At 41.8% G+C, this 11,895-nt stretch overlaps 1 protein-coding gene across 1 annotated transcript in view; it reads right to left on the minus strand.

Annotated features, from left to right (window-relative positions):
* Window positions 1-1,119: 1,119 nt before the first annotated feature.
* ASB7 (ankyrin repeat and SOCS box containing 7) overlaps window positions 1,120-11,895 on the minus strand; it is a 56,027-nt gene continuing 45,251 nt past the window's right edge. The window contains exon 6 of the mRNA XM_019504001.1: window positions 1,120-11,126. Within this exon, the coding sequence (XP_019359546.1) occupies window positions 10,987-11,126 (140 nt within the window). The 3' untranslated portion in view covers window positions 1,120-10,986. The remainder of the gene's footprint in view (window positions 11,127-11,895) is intronic.

The following is an 11,895-nucleotide window of genomic DNA, read 5'->3' on the forward strand; positions in this document are numbered from 1 at the left end:
CTTCTGTAGATTAACTAAACCCTGCTCCTTTAGCCTCTCCTCGGAAGTCATGTTCCCTAGCCCCCAAGTCATTTTCTGCTGGACTCTCTCTGACTGGTCCACATCCTTTCTATAGTGGGGGACCCAAAACTGAACACACTACTACAGATGTGGCCTCACCAGTGCTGAATTGAGCAGAATAATCACTTCCCTCGATCTGCTGGCAACACACCTACCGACGCGGTCCAGTATGCCATTAGCCAAGGACACACTGCTGGCTCATATCCATCTTATTGTCCCCTGTCACCCCCAGGTCCTTTTCTGCAGAGCTGCTGCCCAGCCAGTTGGCCCCCAACCTGTACCGGTGCATGGGATTGCTCTGTCCTAAGTGCAGGACTTTGCACGTGTCCTTGTGATTAGGGAATCTGTTGAGTCTGGCCCCTCCCTGCAGCAGGAGACTCCCTTTAAGTACCTATGAAGTCTTCCCTACTGACCACCCTAACGTACAGCACAAACATGGGATTATCTGTTCCTATCCAGTGGGCTTTTCCAAAGAGTAGTTGGCCAGGCAAGGTAATGCAACACTTGAATTCAGCCCGCTTCCTTTCCCACCCCCCTTTGGACCTGGAGGATTGGAAGGTAGCAGCTTTCTTCACATGGAAGAGCATCCTTGCTTTTACTGATGTCTCATGGGAATGGGAGGGTCTTGATTAAAGATAAGCAGCCCTAAACAACATGGCATGCTCCCTACACTTTCTAGTATGGTAGAATAATCTGGTTCTGACCCCACGCTGCAAGCAGGCAAAAATCTTTCCTTGTGCATCTTTGTGTAAAGAAGAATGATACAATCCAGATGCAGCTCATAACAAATGACAACTAAATCCCCACTGGAGGAACACAACAGTTCCACATAGCATAATTTAGTGCACCTAACAACCCCACTAGAACAACCTATTTCTGGTTTCCTAAGGATGGAGAGATAGAAGGAAGTTTACAAGCAAAGCTCAACCATTTGCTGCAGGTGAATATGAAATGTGGTAATGTACTTGCTAGATATAAGTGAGTATTTAGAAGACAGATACAAGACTATTACATCAGCCCCCATGACACATATCTTTGGCTTGTTGGTGATTCTTTTAAAGCAAGATACTGAATCGTAACAACATTAAGAACAAATGTGCCTACAGAACACAGTTGATTATTTTAATATAAAACTCCACTAAACCGTTAAGGCTGGCGAGTTCAATTGCATACAATATAGGAAATAACCATGTACCTGACCAAAGAGGCATCTGAGTAATAATGATGACTAAAATGTAAGACAAGGAAAATTGGAAACCTGGGCCTTAGATAGCAGGCACAAAATACCAATTGAGAGTGAAGAATCTGATCCTACCCTCCAAGTCAATATCAAATATAGTAGTGCCTGCATCAAAGGATTGGCCTAAATAAGCATTGTGAGGACAATTCAAGTTCAGTGAAATCTGTCTTTGCTCAAAATGGTCATCTCAAACAAGTCCATCCAAAATAGCTTGAGGAGGAGGAAGGGGGAAAACACCCCCCAAAGTACTGAAGCTTGCAAAAACAGAGAAAAGATGCCTGAGCGCTAGCGGCAGGAGCTATCTGAATTTGTTTGCCAGATAAAACAAAGTTTCTGCGTCTGGATCATTTTTCACATGTCTCTTTCAGAACGCTCTGTCTAATGTAAAAGTGTTTCCTGATATTAAAGTGGTCTAGGCTTCATTAAAAAGCATGACAATGGATCTCACAAAATTTCAGTGAAAAATAAATCAAGAGTCAGCTCATGGAATAAAATATTCCTCTTTAAGTGAATATGGTAATAGAGAAGTCTTGATGAAAAACGTGGAAGGATTTTGCTTTGCTTTTAGCCAGTATGACCAGATGAAATTAAAACTGATTAAAGTGAAAATTAATGGTATGAAGTTCCAATGCCGAATTTCAGCTCCTGGAAGTCAGCAGAGGTGCTTGCTCATAACAAAGCAGCAATCCACTTCACATTATGATTTTTTTTTTTTGTCTTAAGAGTGGCCTGAGAATATTGTTGACTGCAGCTTCTCTGTTTAATATACAACGAATATACAAATAGTGCCGCTGCAAGTTAGCTAAGCTTGTCGAACACCCCTGCTCACTCCCCCTGGCTCAAAGTCACCAACCCACCTCCACAAAAGCGATAGCAATTCATAACCTCTTCCCCTTCACTCACAGGCATGAGCACTGCCTTACTAGCACTGCCATCTTAACCACTCCCTTCAGTCTTTACTTTGTCACATACCGCAGATTCCCAAACTTTTTCTCATTGTGTATTCCCTTCCAGATTTACCAGCTGCCTGTGTACCCTGACCAGCATTCGTTTTATAGTTTAGTCCCTTAAATGCCAAATACTATTATAATGAAAATGTAATCTGTCATTATACAATTTCTCCTGCATATCCTCCAGAGATGTTTTGTATACCCCCAGGGGTATGCATACCAGTTCAGGAACCCCTGACATATTGCATTCATATATGGGGAGGGGTTTGGGATGGGGGTGGGGAGAGCAGGGTAACTGGTCACCTGTTAAAAGGAGGCAGGAACCCCTGGCACAGGGGGCAGGAGGGCAGACTGGTGTCCAGCATCCATGACAATGCTAAGAGGCATTGCTGCATTCCTGCAGGTGACGGAGGAGAGGGTCTAAACTATGGCAGCCATGTGCACATAATAAAAAGTCAGCAGATTCTAGTTTGCCAAGTTTATACAAAGTTGGGACACTCCAGCCTATTTGCCCTTCTCATGCTTATTCCATGTGTTGTTGCTGTATGCCTGAGTAGTGTTCGTTCAGTCCATCCCATCGCTTTCACCCACACGCTCATCAGACCTATGCTCCCAGACACGGCTTCCTCCATCTGCACTTGCTCCATCCTCTCTGCTCACGCACGCAGATGCACCAAGTACATAGGGCCAGTCATTCTATACGCTCCTTGTGCATCAGATCTAGGCAGTCTACATGTGCTTATTCCCCACACCTCCACATCTAATTCCAGCATGCACCCAGCATGCAAGGTCTGCAATCCTGTTTCTAACCTGCTGCTTTTATGATGGCTCTGGCTCTCCCCTCAATCCCTTGCCTTCAATACCTGGGTCCCCTTATCCTAAGTCAGGAAAAAAATGCCCCCAGAGCTATGCCACACCTCTCTAGTGACAGAGGTTCAAAACCCAGGTACATACAACTACCAGTAGCAATCAAATCCCTTGCTCCCTTAGATGCCTGCTCCATCCCCACTGTAACAGGCCTGAAAAGAGCCAACAAGGCCCCAGTCAAGGCGGCCTCCAGAGTCCCTAAAACCTTCCTTATGAAGGGGCTGCCGGGAACCCTCTTCTGCTCCCTCCACGTGCGACTCCTTTGTCTTTCCACTTTTCATTCCCCACATGTATGCCAACCCCCTCCAGCCCCGCTATCAACCTGGGAACACACCACTCCTCAGTCCCCTCTTGCATCTGGAGTCTTCTGGGCCAGGGTCTCAATGACCTGCACCACTCAACCATCCTTCAAAAACAACTTGTCACCCCCTCCTGCAGTTCTTCGGGGTCACTGGCCCCCTGCAATGCTACGGGAAATGGCCACCAGGAGCATGGAGAAGGACGCAGTTTCCCTCACCTGGCAGGCAGTCCAAGACCTGCCTACTCCCCTGTGCCGGTAGGGCAGGAGCCATCTTCTCAGAAGGGAGGGACTTGATGGCAATAGCAAGGTTCACCCTCACCCAGTTAAGGTAAACCTCTCCCACAACGAAGGAGTTCAACCAGTCTGCAGGGCTGGGCCCTATGAGGTAGGAAAAAGGCCTCATCCCTTGCCATAAGTCCCAGAGCTCAAGGCAATGGGGTAGCAGCAACTCCTGACAACAGGACGTGTGGACTGCCTGAAATGACAAACAGGCCTGGAGCAGCAGCTCATGGAGTCACAGACCATAGGAGGGAGGAGACCAGACCGATGGGGAGAAGAGGTCTCCTGTGCCAACAGGTCTCTGCACTCTCCAGTCCACCCCAAGCTGAAAGGCCAAGAGCAGCAGCAGCTCTCAGCTCTTTGCGTACACATCCAACAGGAAGAGCCTAGACTGCCCCCAGCCTGGGAGGCAGCTCTGAATGGTACCCTTTCCTTAGGGGTAGCCGGACCCCAGAGCACTCGAGGAGGAGATCCCTGGTCTGAAACACTCTCTGGATGACTTAGAGCAAGAGGTTGACCAAAACCAGACCCCAGGAAGAAGCCCCAGTCACCAGCATTGTCTATGGCTCAACCAATATTCAAGCAGTCTGTGCCAAGCAGAACAATGACAGCGGGTGACATTGAAAGCAACCACCCTTATAGCATGGTAAGGTGGGACACGGTGGGGGGCGGATGGTAGGGGTTCAAATGACCTCAGGTAGGGGAATTAATCGAACTAGCGTGCCCTGCATTTGGGCAAGTGCTTTTATCAGAGCACTAGTGGATAAAAGGGAAACCATAATTGCCTTCCCAAAAAATCACAAAGGCCACTGGCACTACCAATGAGAAGTCTCAGCTACAGCAATGTGTCAAGTGGTTCTTGTTAAAAGCTGGAAAACCAGACCAAGACAGCAAAGCCAATTGAAAAGGCCTGAGACGACCCTCTGAAGTATCCCAAAAGTATCCTATTCGATTTCCAGAGAACAAAATCAATTCTTCCCTCCTTTACACCCAGTTACATGTTGTCTGACTCTATCAGCTCCAGTGGAATTACCCTGGTAGAAATCCAGAAAAGAAATAAAATTTGGCACAAATCTATTTAACTGAGCTTTTATGCAACTGGCAGAACAGCATGATTTTGACCTTTTGCTATACTTGGAGCACAACAAGAATATAAATCTATTTTTTAAAAAGGTAAGACTTAAAACAGAGATGGGCTTAATTTCAATTTCAATTTTACAGCCAGTAATGTGGATTGGTGCCATTTTTAAAATTGTCTATATACTTTTTTCTTTAGAAAAAAAAAACCAAACAAACCTGCCCCCCTCCTCGAAAAAAGACAAAGCTACACACAAGGCTCTATGTACCAAGTATAAACCCAGTTAAGGACATTCTGGGATGGGTGCTTTCTCAGTGTAGCACATGCTGTTCTCAAATACCTTACTCTTATATTACTGTGCTAGTTTCACTACCTGGTAACAATAGGGAAATTTAGAGAAATTCCTTATAGTGCTTCCATGAGTATACACAGAAATCAGATCCCCTGGATGTGGGTCACACCTTTATCATGCAGACACAGAGCTCTGCCTGCTCTGTAGAAGTATCCCATGCTTCTGTGGGACTCAGCAGACAGCAATCAAAGACCCTGTGGACCCACAGAGAAGGAAGCACGTACGAAATGCTTCACTATATGGCAGGAGATTCCCACTAAGACTCAGCACAGTGCCAAGATCTAAATTGCCACTGCTCCACCTGCATAGTGTGGATCCCTGCAACATCCAGGAGCTGGAAAACCTTGTTAGCATGGCTTCATGACGTATTGCATATATCCAACTTGTTTCTTGCTTTCATGAGCTAAAGCGACAGGCTCTGCTTTAGTCTGGTTTTTAAACAGACTGAAATAAAGATCCAAACCGCCAGTGGACAGTAGCAGTGGTAAAACTTCAGCACTGGCATAACATTTTAGCTTTGAAGGGTACAGCTTAGAACGTCCCAGGTAAATAATAGCCCAGTCTTCATTGTGTGAAACAAGGAGATGGAGGAGAAGAGAGAAATGCTAGAGCATCTTGGCCAAGTACATGAGGAACCAGTGGAAGATGCAGAATTGAGTTCCTAGCTCCTACCTTGTAGTTACGTTTGTAGGACATTCTACCTCTGGTGACAGGTTAAAATTTAAAATTAGTTGCAAAAAAAGTTTCGCTTGCACTATGGCAAAACAGTACTTTGCCATGCAAAGAGAGCAGTTTCCAGTCACACAGGCATACCAATATATGGAGAGACCATTATTCCCACGTATAATCTCATTTGTCAGCAGCCTGCAAAACCATTATTTTTAAAACAAATAACATTTACCATTAATTGCTTTTTGCTTTCCAGCTGACAAATGAACAAACAGAGGAAACAATACATAAACAGGAACATAAATTTTACAGCACAGCATTAATAAACATGCTAGTCTTCCAAATCTGTCCAGTTTGTTAGTAGCAATCTTTAGCAGCCTGGGCTTCGAAAGTTGTGTTGTAGAAAGTCTGCACAGCCAGATCACATTTATGCACCTTGTTCCTCAAGGAGACACTCTCTAGTCATGAAGAACGTCCCCTTTTCCAGCAGTTTTTAGTACAGTTATTGCAATGAATCCCAGAACAATGATTAGGGTGTTAATCTAGTTTTCTTCCCCTCCACCCTCTTCACATCCCTGAAGATTCATAGCTTGGGCTTGTATAATATCAAGAACCTGTAGGACCCAAACTGTTTGCTTCTAGCCTCTGCTTCAGTGATCAACATATTCATAAGCAGACTTAGTTATTCCATTTTGCAATACTCTGAATAGACACTGCATAAATGACAAGCCCAATTGCAAAACTTGACTTCTTTGGCCCCTCAGTTTTGCACTCTCCCCTGCATATACCCATGATGAAGCTACTGTAAGTTTTAAAGCTCTGTGCGAGTGTACAGAAATGTGTGTGGAAATGATTAGTTGTGCACCACATCTGAGTTCATCCTACCATTCATCACTCCAGCCCTGAGGGCCCAAGTTTGTCCTCAGATTTACCTAAATCCCACTAAAATCCATGGGTGATCTTAACTCGTATCATGAGGCAGAGCCGAGTATCAACTGCATGATTTACCCATCATCAGCTATTTATTGCCATGGCTGGGATTGTAAGGATTTCATGGTGCAGGGGGGATAGAGACAGACATTGCAGAAAAGTCTGTCCAAAGCAGTACTGCATTATGAAAGCATTAGTTCAGAAATAAATAGAACGCAAACCCAAGAGGTTTTAACCAGATTCAATTTTTTTTTTAAATTCAAACTGACCCAAAGCAAAACTTACATTACAAAGGAAGAACAAAATACATTATGATACCGGAAACACAGTGAGAGAGAGTTGCATGAAGCTAGTTTTGTGGGCAAATTGTAAGTTGCTCTTGTCCCAATGACACTTTGGGCTCTGGAGAGATTTTATGAGAACGAGTTAGGAATCGAGATTTCCGTATGGTTCACTCTGCTAAAAAACACTACATGTTCTCTTTTGCTTCAGGGTGTCTGTATGACAACTTAATTATACTATTTCTCTTTGTCCAGATGCATTCTTTTGCTATTGCCAACTATAGCCAGAAAACTAAATTCTCCACGCTGTCCTGAGGAAGCCAGAGTTAATCCAAGCATGAGTGATAATGAATTAAAAAACCAAAACACTCAAAAGTTTTGCAAACTAACGAGTATTGTCTATAATGTAGTAAATAGTTTAGAAATATGGTAATTAAATAATCTAAAAAAAAAAACCACTCTTACTCTCTGCTGTACATTTATAAACACAAATATTTACAAAAAAAATTCTGCTTTGTTTTTAAAGGATGAGGTTTGCAGTTTGTTAATGATCAGAATCTTTTACTAGTCTGTTTCTTTGGTGTATTGCCAATTTTTTAAAAGGTTTAATAAAGTGTTGAACAATGTATTATAAGGAAATGGAACTAGGCTGTGTAACAAATTTATATTATGCACTTATCTTGCCCCATTCCAGTCGAAAGAGTATGGAGAAAACAAATTCAGTTTGAGTTTTTATGTTGCATCTAGTTAAGGGAGCAACAGAAGAATAGATCCACATCATTCAAACCTAGTTAGGCCTGAATGATGGATAAGCCCCGTACTTTACTCATTTAAGCATGAGCTAAAACTTTAAAAAAAGCACACAAACAGCCCCACAGAAGTCATAAAAAACTACTCATAGGCTCAAAGTTAAGCACGTGCTGCAGCAGTTCGCTGAATCAGGGCCTAAAAGCCAGATTCCAAGCCCAACAGTAGCCTCTCTACTGACATGAGTGGGTTTAGGATCAAGTCCTTAGTAAATTTGCTACTAAAAGGGGCAAGGATTTTGAACATTTTTTTTTAAATAAAAGAAAGGCTTTGCATTGGCCTAAAATTTAAGAGTGTTCCCTTTAAAATGTCAGTTACAAAAAACCCCCAAACCTCAAACAATAAATAATGGAATTACATATTTCTTCATTAAATAGCATTTCTGTTACCAACAAGGTCTTTCATAATTTTCTGAAGTCACAGCAGCAGACAGAACAAGCAATATGCCTTGATGTGGGCTTTGACAAGAATACTCAGTTATCTTAGAAAAAGATTATTGTAAAAAATGAAGCTTCACTGATAACAGGGAAGAAAATGGTTTTTAAATCCAAATTTCAGAAGAAAATAGTTAAACGTTAAGATATTTTATTAGAACTTCCGAATAATATTAAGGTTCTGTTTCTATGTCACTGAAGTGAAGATTCAGAGTTAAAAAGCTGTCATCTCCTCCTTAACTCTGCTCATTCCACCCGTAACTTTACTCATCATGCCTAGGTACTTAAGATCCAAGAGGCTGATCTTTTCTGCTTTCAGTGTTCATTAAAAGATACATTAGGAAGTCTAGCTCCCTCTCTCCACAGTACAAACACCGCCAATGCATTTTCACTATGCCTGAGGAGGAAGCACTGCAATGAGGAACATCATCTTGCCCAGTTACTCTAGCCTTTTTGCCAAGGCTGCCAACAAGGGTATACATTCATAATAAGTACATTGACTGTACGGCATGGAGCGTAGTCCTACAGGCTGCTGCAACATTAACTTTTGGCCACTGCTGAAGGAGGCTGGATTTGAATCGATGAGCCCGGGAAGAAAGATTCCTAATCTCATTACCCGTCCTCAGAGCCACAGATCTCTAAATCTAACCCATTGTTTGGAAACCTGTGAGGCACAAAAGGGCAAGATAATCCTTGCTGCTATGGTTCCTGTGGAAACCTTGACAATAAGTTTAGTACTTGAGAAAAATGACAATCCCTGGTTTCAAGGAACGAGGATGAACTGGTACGGATAAACTGGTAAATCCAAGCAGACTTGCTTCTTTGGCTTTTCCTTTATTTTTTTTTCCTTAAACTTTTTGAAAGTGGCGGTGTTAAAATTAAAAGCCGACACCATTTCTTTTACCTCCCCACATCTACACACCTCACTGGTATGAAAGTCTCTCTCATCACATAAGGGTCCTTCTGAAACCAGTATAATGATACAATAAAAGAAGAAAAATTTGGCAAGAGCCTTATACTGACTCCACAACCCTGTGATAATAAGAACCATGAAATGGCTGCAAATTTGATGCCTTCCTGTTTAACGTTGAGGCCTTCACTCTCCACTTGCTACCAGCAACATTTTCATTATTTGATCTTACTAAAGCTTATGATTAAAACAAGCAAACAAACCCACACAGAGACAGCAAAATTTGGCTATTGTATTAGTCATTATTTTCAGATGAATAAGAACTGATTTAGGGCAAAGACAGATTAAAACTGTTGTAAGTGGGCGGTGCTTACTGTTTCATCTGTCTGGTCTTATCCTGCAGCATGTGAAATTGAAGCATGGTAACTTAACCCCAATTAAACCGGGAGTAAGATGCCTTCATTTCATTTCCACTTACTGCACGACAGAAATGAGCAAACAAAACCATTACAGCAGAACAGAAGTAACAATCTTCCCTATTTCTTCCCCCACCTACCTGCCAAAAAACAGAAATTGTTTCTTTTTTCCCATACCACCACTGTTTGCAAAATTTAAAGTATTAATGCTAAGGGGAGCATTTTAGTCAGTGCACATATGAAATCAAATTAATGGAAGCTTATCAACTGAGGCTACTTAGCTTTGAACAAACACCAAACAACTGAGAGCCTATCCCTCAAAAACCTGTAATCCCTCTTTAAAAAAAGGAAAGTATTCTACCACATCTTGGGCATTGAAAATACTTGGCCTGACAAAGTGAACGTGAAATTTCAGTGCAAACTGAAATACAAATAGCCAAAGTTATACATTCATGAAATTCAGGGATTACTATAAAACAATAACTGCCATGTCATCATAGCATTGCAGTATCAATGCTACAGTAAGGCAGCAGTCCCTAACCTCAAAAATAATGCATTGAGGCTAAGTAAGGAACGTGATGGACAAAGCACATCCGAAAACTTATTGCACAGGAGGCACTGCATGAGAAATGGAATACACTGGCTTCCCCTTAAATGAACGTCAAAATAATACAGAGACTATGACTCGGTGCACCGTACTGTCACTTTTAAAAACAGCCGTTATAAACAATAGCCCATTTACAGGGAAATGATAGGAAAAAGCAAAAGGACCTGAATTTGGACATCCAAACTTGAATAATTAGGAAAAATAACAGTATAAAAAGTGCCAATTTATATGCCTAAAAATTTAGCTGGGCGACTGTTTTCTGTTTAAATTTCCACATGGCATTTATACAGTACCAACACATCTTGGTTACAATCTCTGTCTTGAAGCTGCAAAGGGATACATGAGGGCAGAGATTTAAGCCTATATAAGTTCCATCAATCAGCAGTAACAAAGATCTTCCCACGTGTCCCTTGGCAGAACTGGGGCCTTTATTTCCAAATCTCATTTATTAAATAACTACTCAGCTGACTTATGACACCACGCATACCAACCAGAACCAATCCTTCCTTCCTTTGAGCAGACCGTGTTCCATCTCTATTGCAAGGCTGCACACTTCATTTAATGAAAACAAAATTTTGTAAATGTAATATTGTATAGAAACCTTGGACCTTGTAAACTTGGACCAAGAAACCAAAAATTAAGACCTTCTAGCATGTGGTATAAAAAAACCCAAGGAAGTGTATACCTGCCTTCTGACTTCATAGAAAAATCAGAATTTGCATAGGATATACTTTGTGCAAGGCAACCAGCCTCTAAGTATCTGGAATATAACTAATCTTGTTTAGAGTCCTTCTCTTCATGGATATCAGATATCATCAAATTTGTGTTTTAAGTAGTCTTTCATGACCTTGGCAATGGGTAGTTCATCAAGTAGTTTTAGATTTTGAAGGCCTATACACTGACGGATTTTAATTCGGCATAGATCTTGCAAGTTTCTGGGCTGTCCTGAAAGAGACAAAAAGGAATGTATTAGTGTCATGTAATAGAAGAAAAAAAAATCACATTTAAAACATTGTAAAAGATTATGCTTTTAAAGTTGCATAATATATTTATTTTTGATGGGTGGTAGAGAAGAATTTCTTCTTGATTGTTGTCCCTTATGAATGAATATTAGAATATAACTCTTTAGAAAATAAAGGGTTCGGTACTGCAGACACCGATGCACAAGAATATCTCTGTTCATGATTAGTTTTGCTGAAGTCAGTATCAGTGCGAGATGAGGTTATACACAAGTGTTTACACAAGTGAAGCAACACATGCTAAGTATTTCCAAAACTGGGACCTAAACCTGGAGTTTTGATCATGGGAAAGTAGGGCTAGAAGGGACTTCATGAGGTCATCTAGTCCAGCTCTTTGCTCAAAGCAGGATCATCTCTGACTAAACCGTCCAAGCCAAGTGTCTGTCTTGAAAATTTCTAGGGATGGAGAGTCCTCAGCCTCTCTAGGTAGCCTGTTCCAATGCTTTATTATACTTGTGTGTAATTATTTTACAGAATCTTAGTGTGACTCAGCCTAATCCCTGTAATACCTCTTAAAGTTCAAAGATCAAACCTTGTTTCCTTTCACATACCAAGGCAGTTATTCTCTGCTCAGTCCCCTTTTCGTAGGGGGGCAGCCTCTGCAGAAGGTAAGGTTTAAAGAATGCAAGCATCAGATGCCAGAGTTTGCTACTGTATTTTCCCTTCAAATAAAGAGATACAGCTTTTAGACCCCC

This window comes from Gavialis gangeticus, unplaced genomic scaffold (genome assembly GCF_001723915.1).
Source record: "Gavialis gangeticus isolate Ggan-Ray unplaced genomic scaffold, GavGan_comp1, whole genome shotgun sequence".
NCBI lineage: Eukaryota > Metazoa > Chordata > Crocodylia > Gavialidae > Gavialis > Gavialis gangeticus.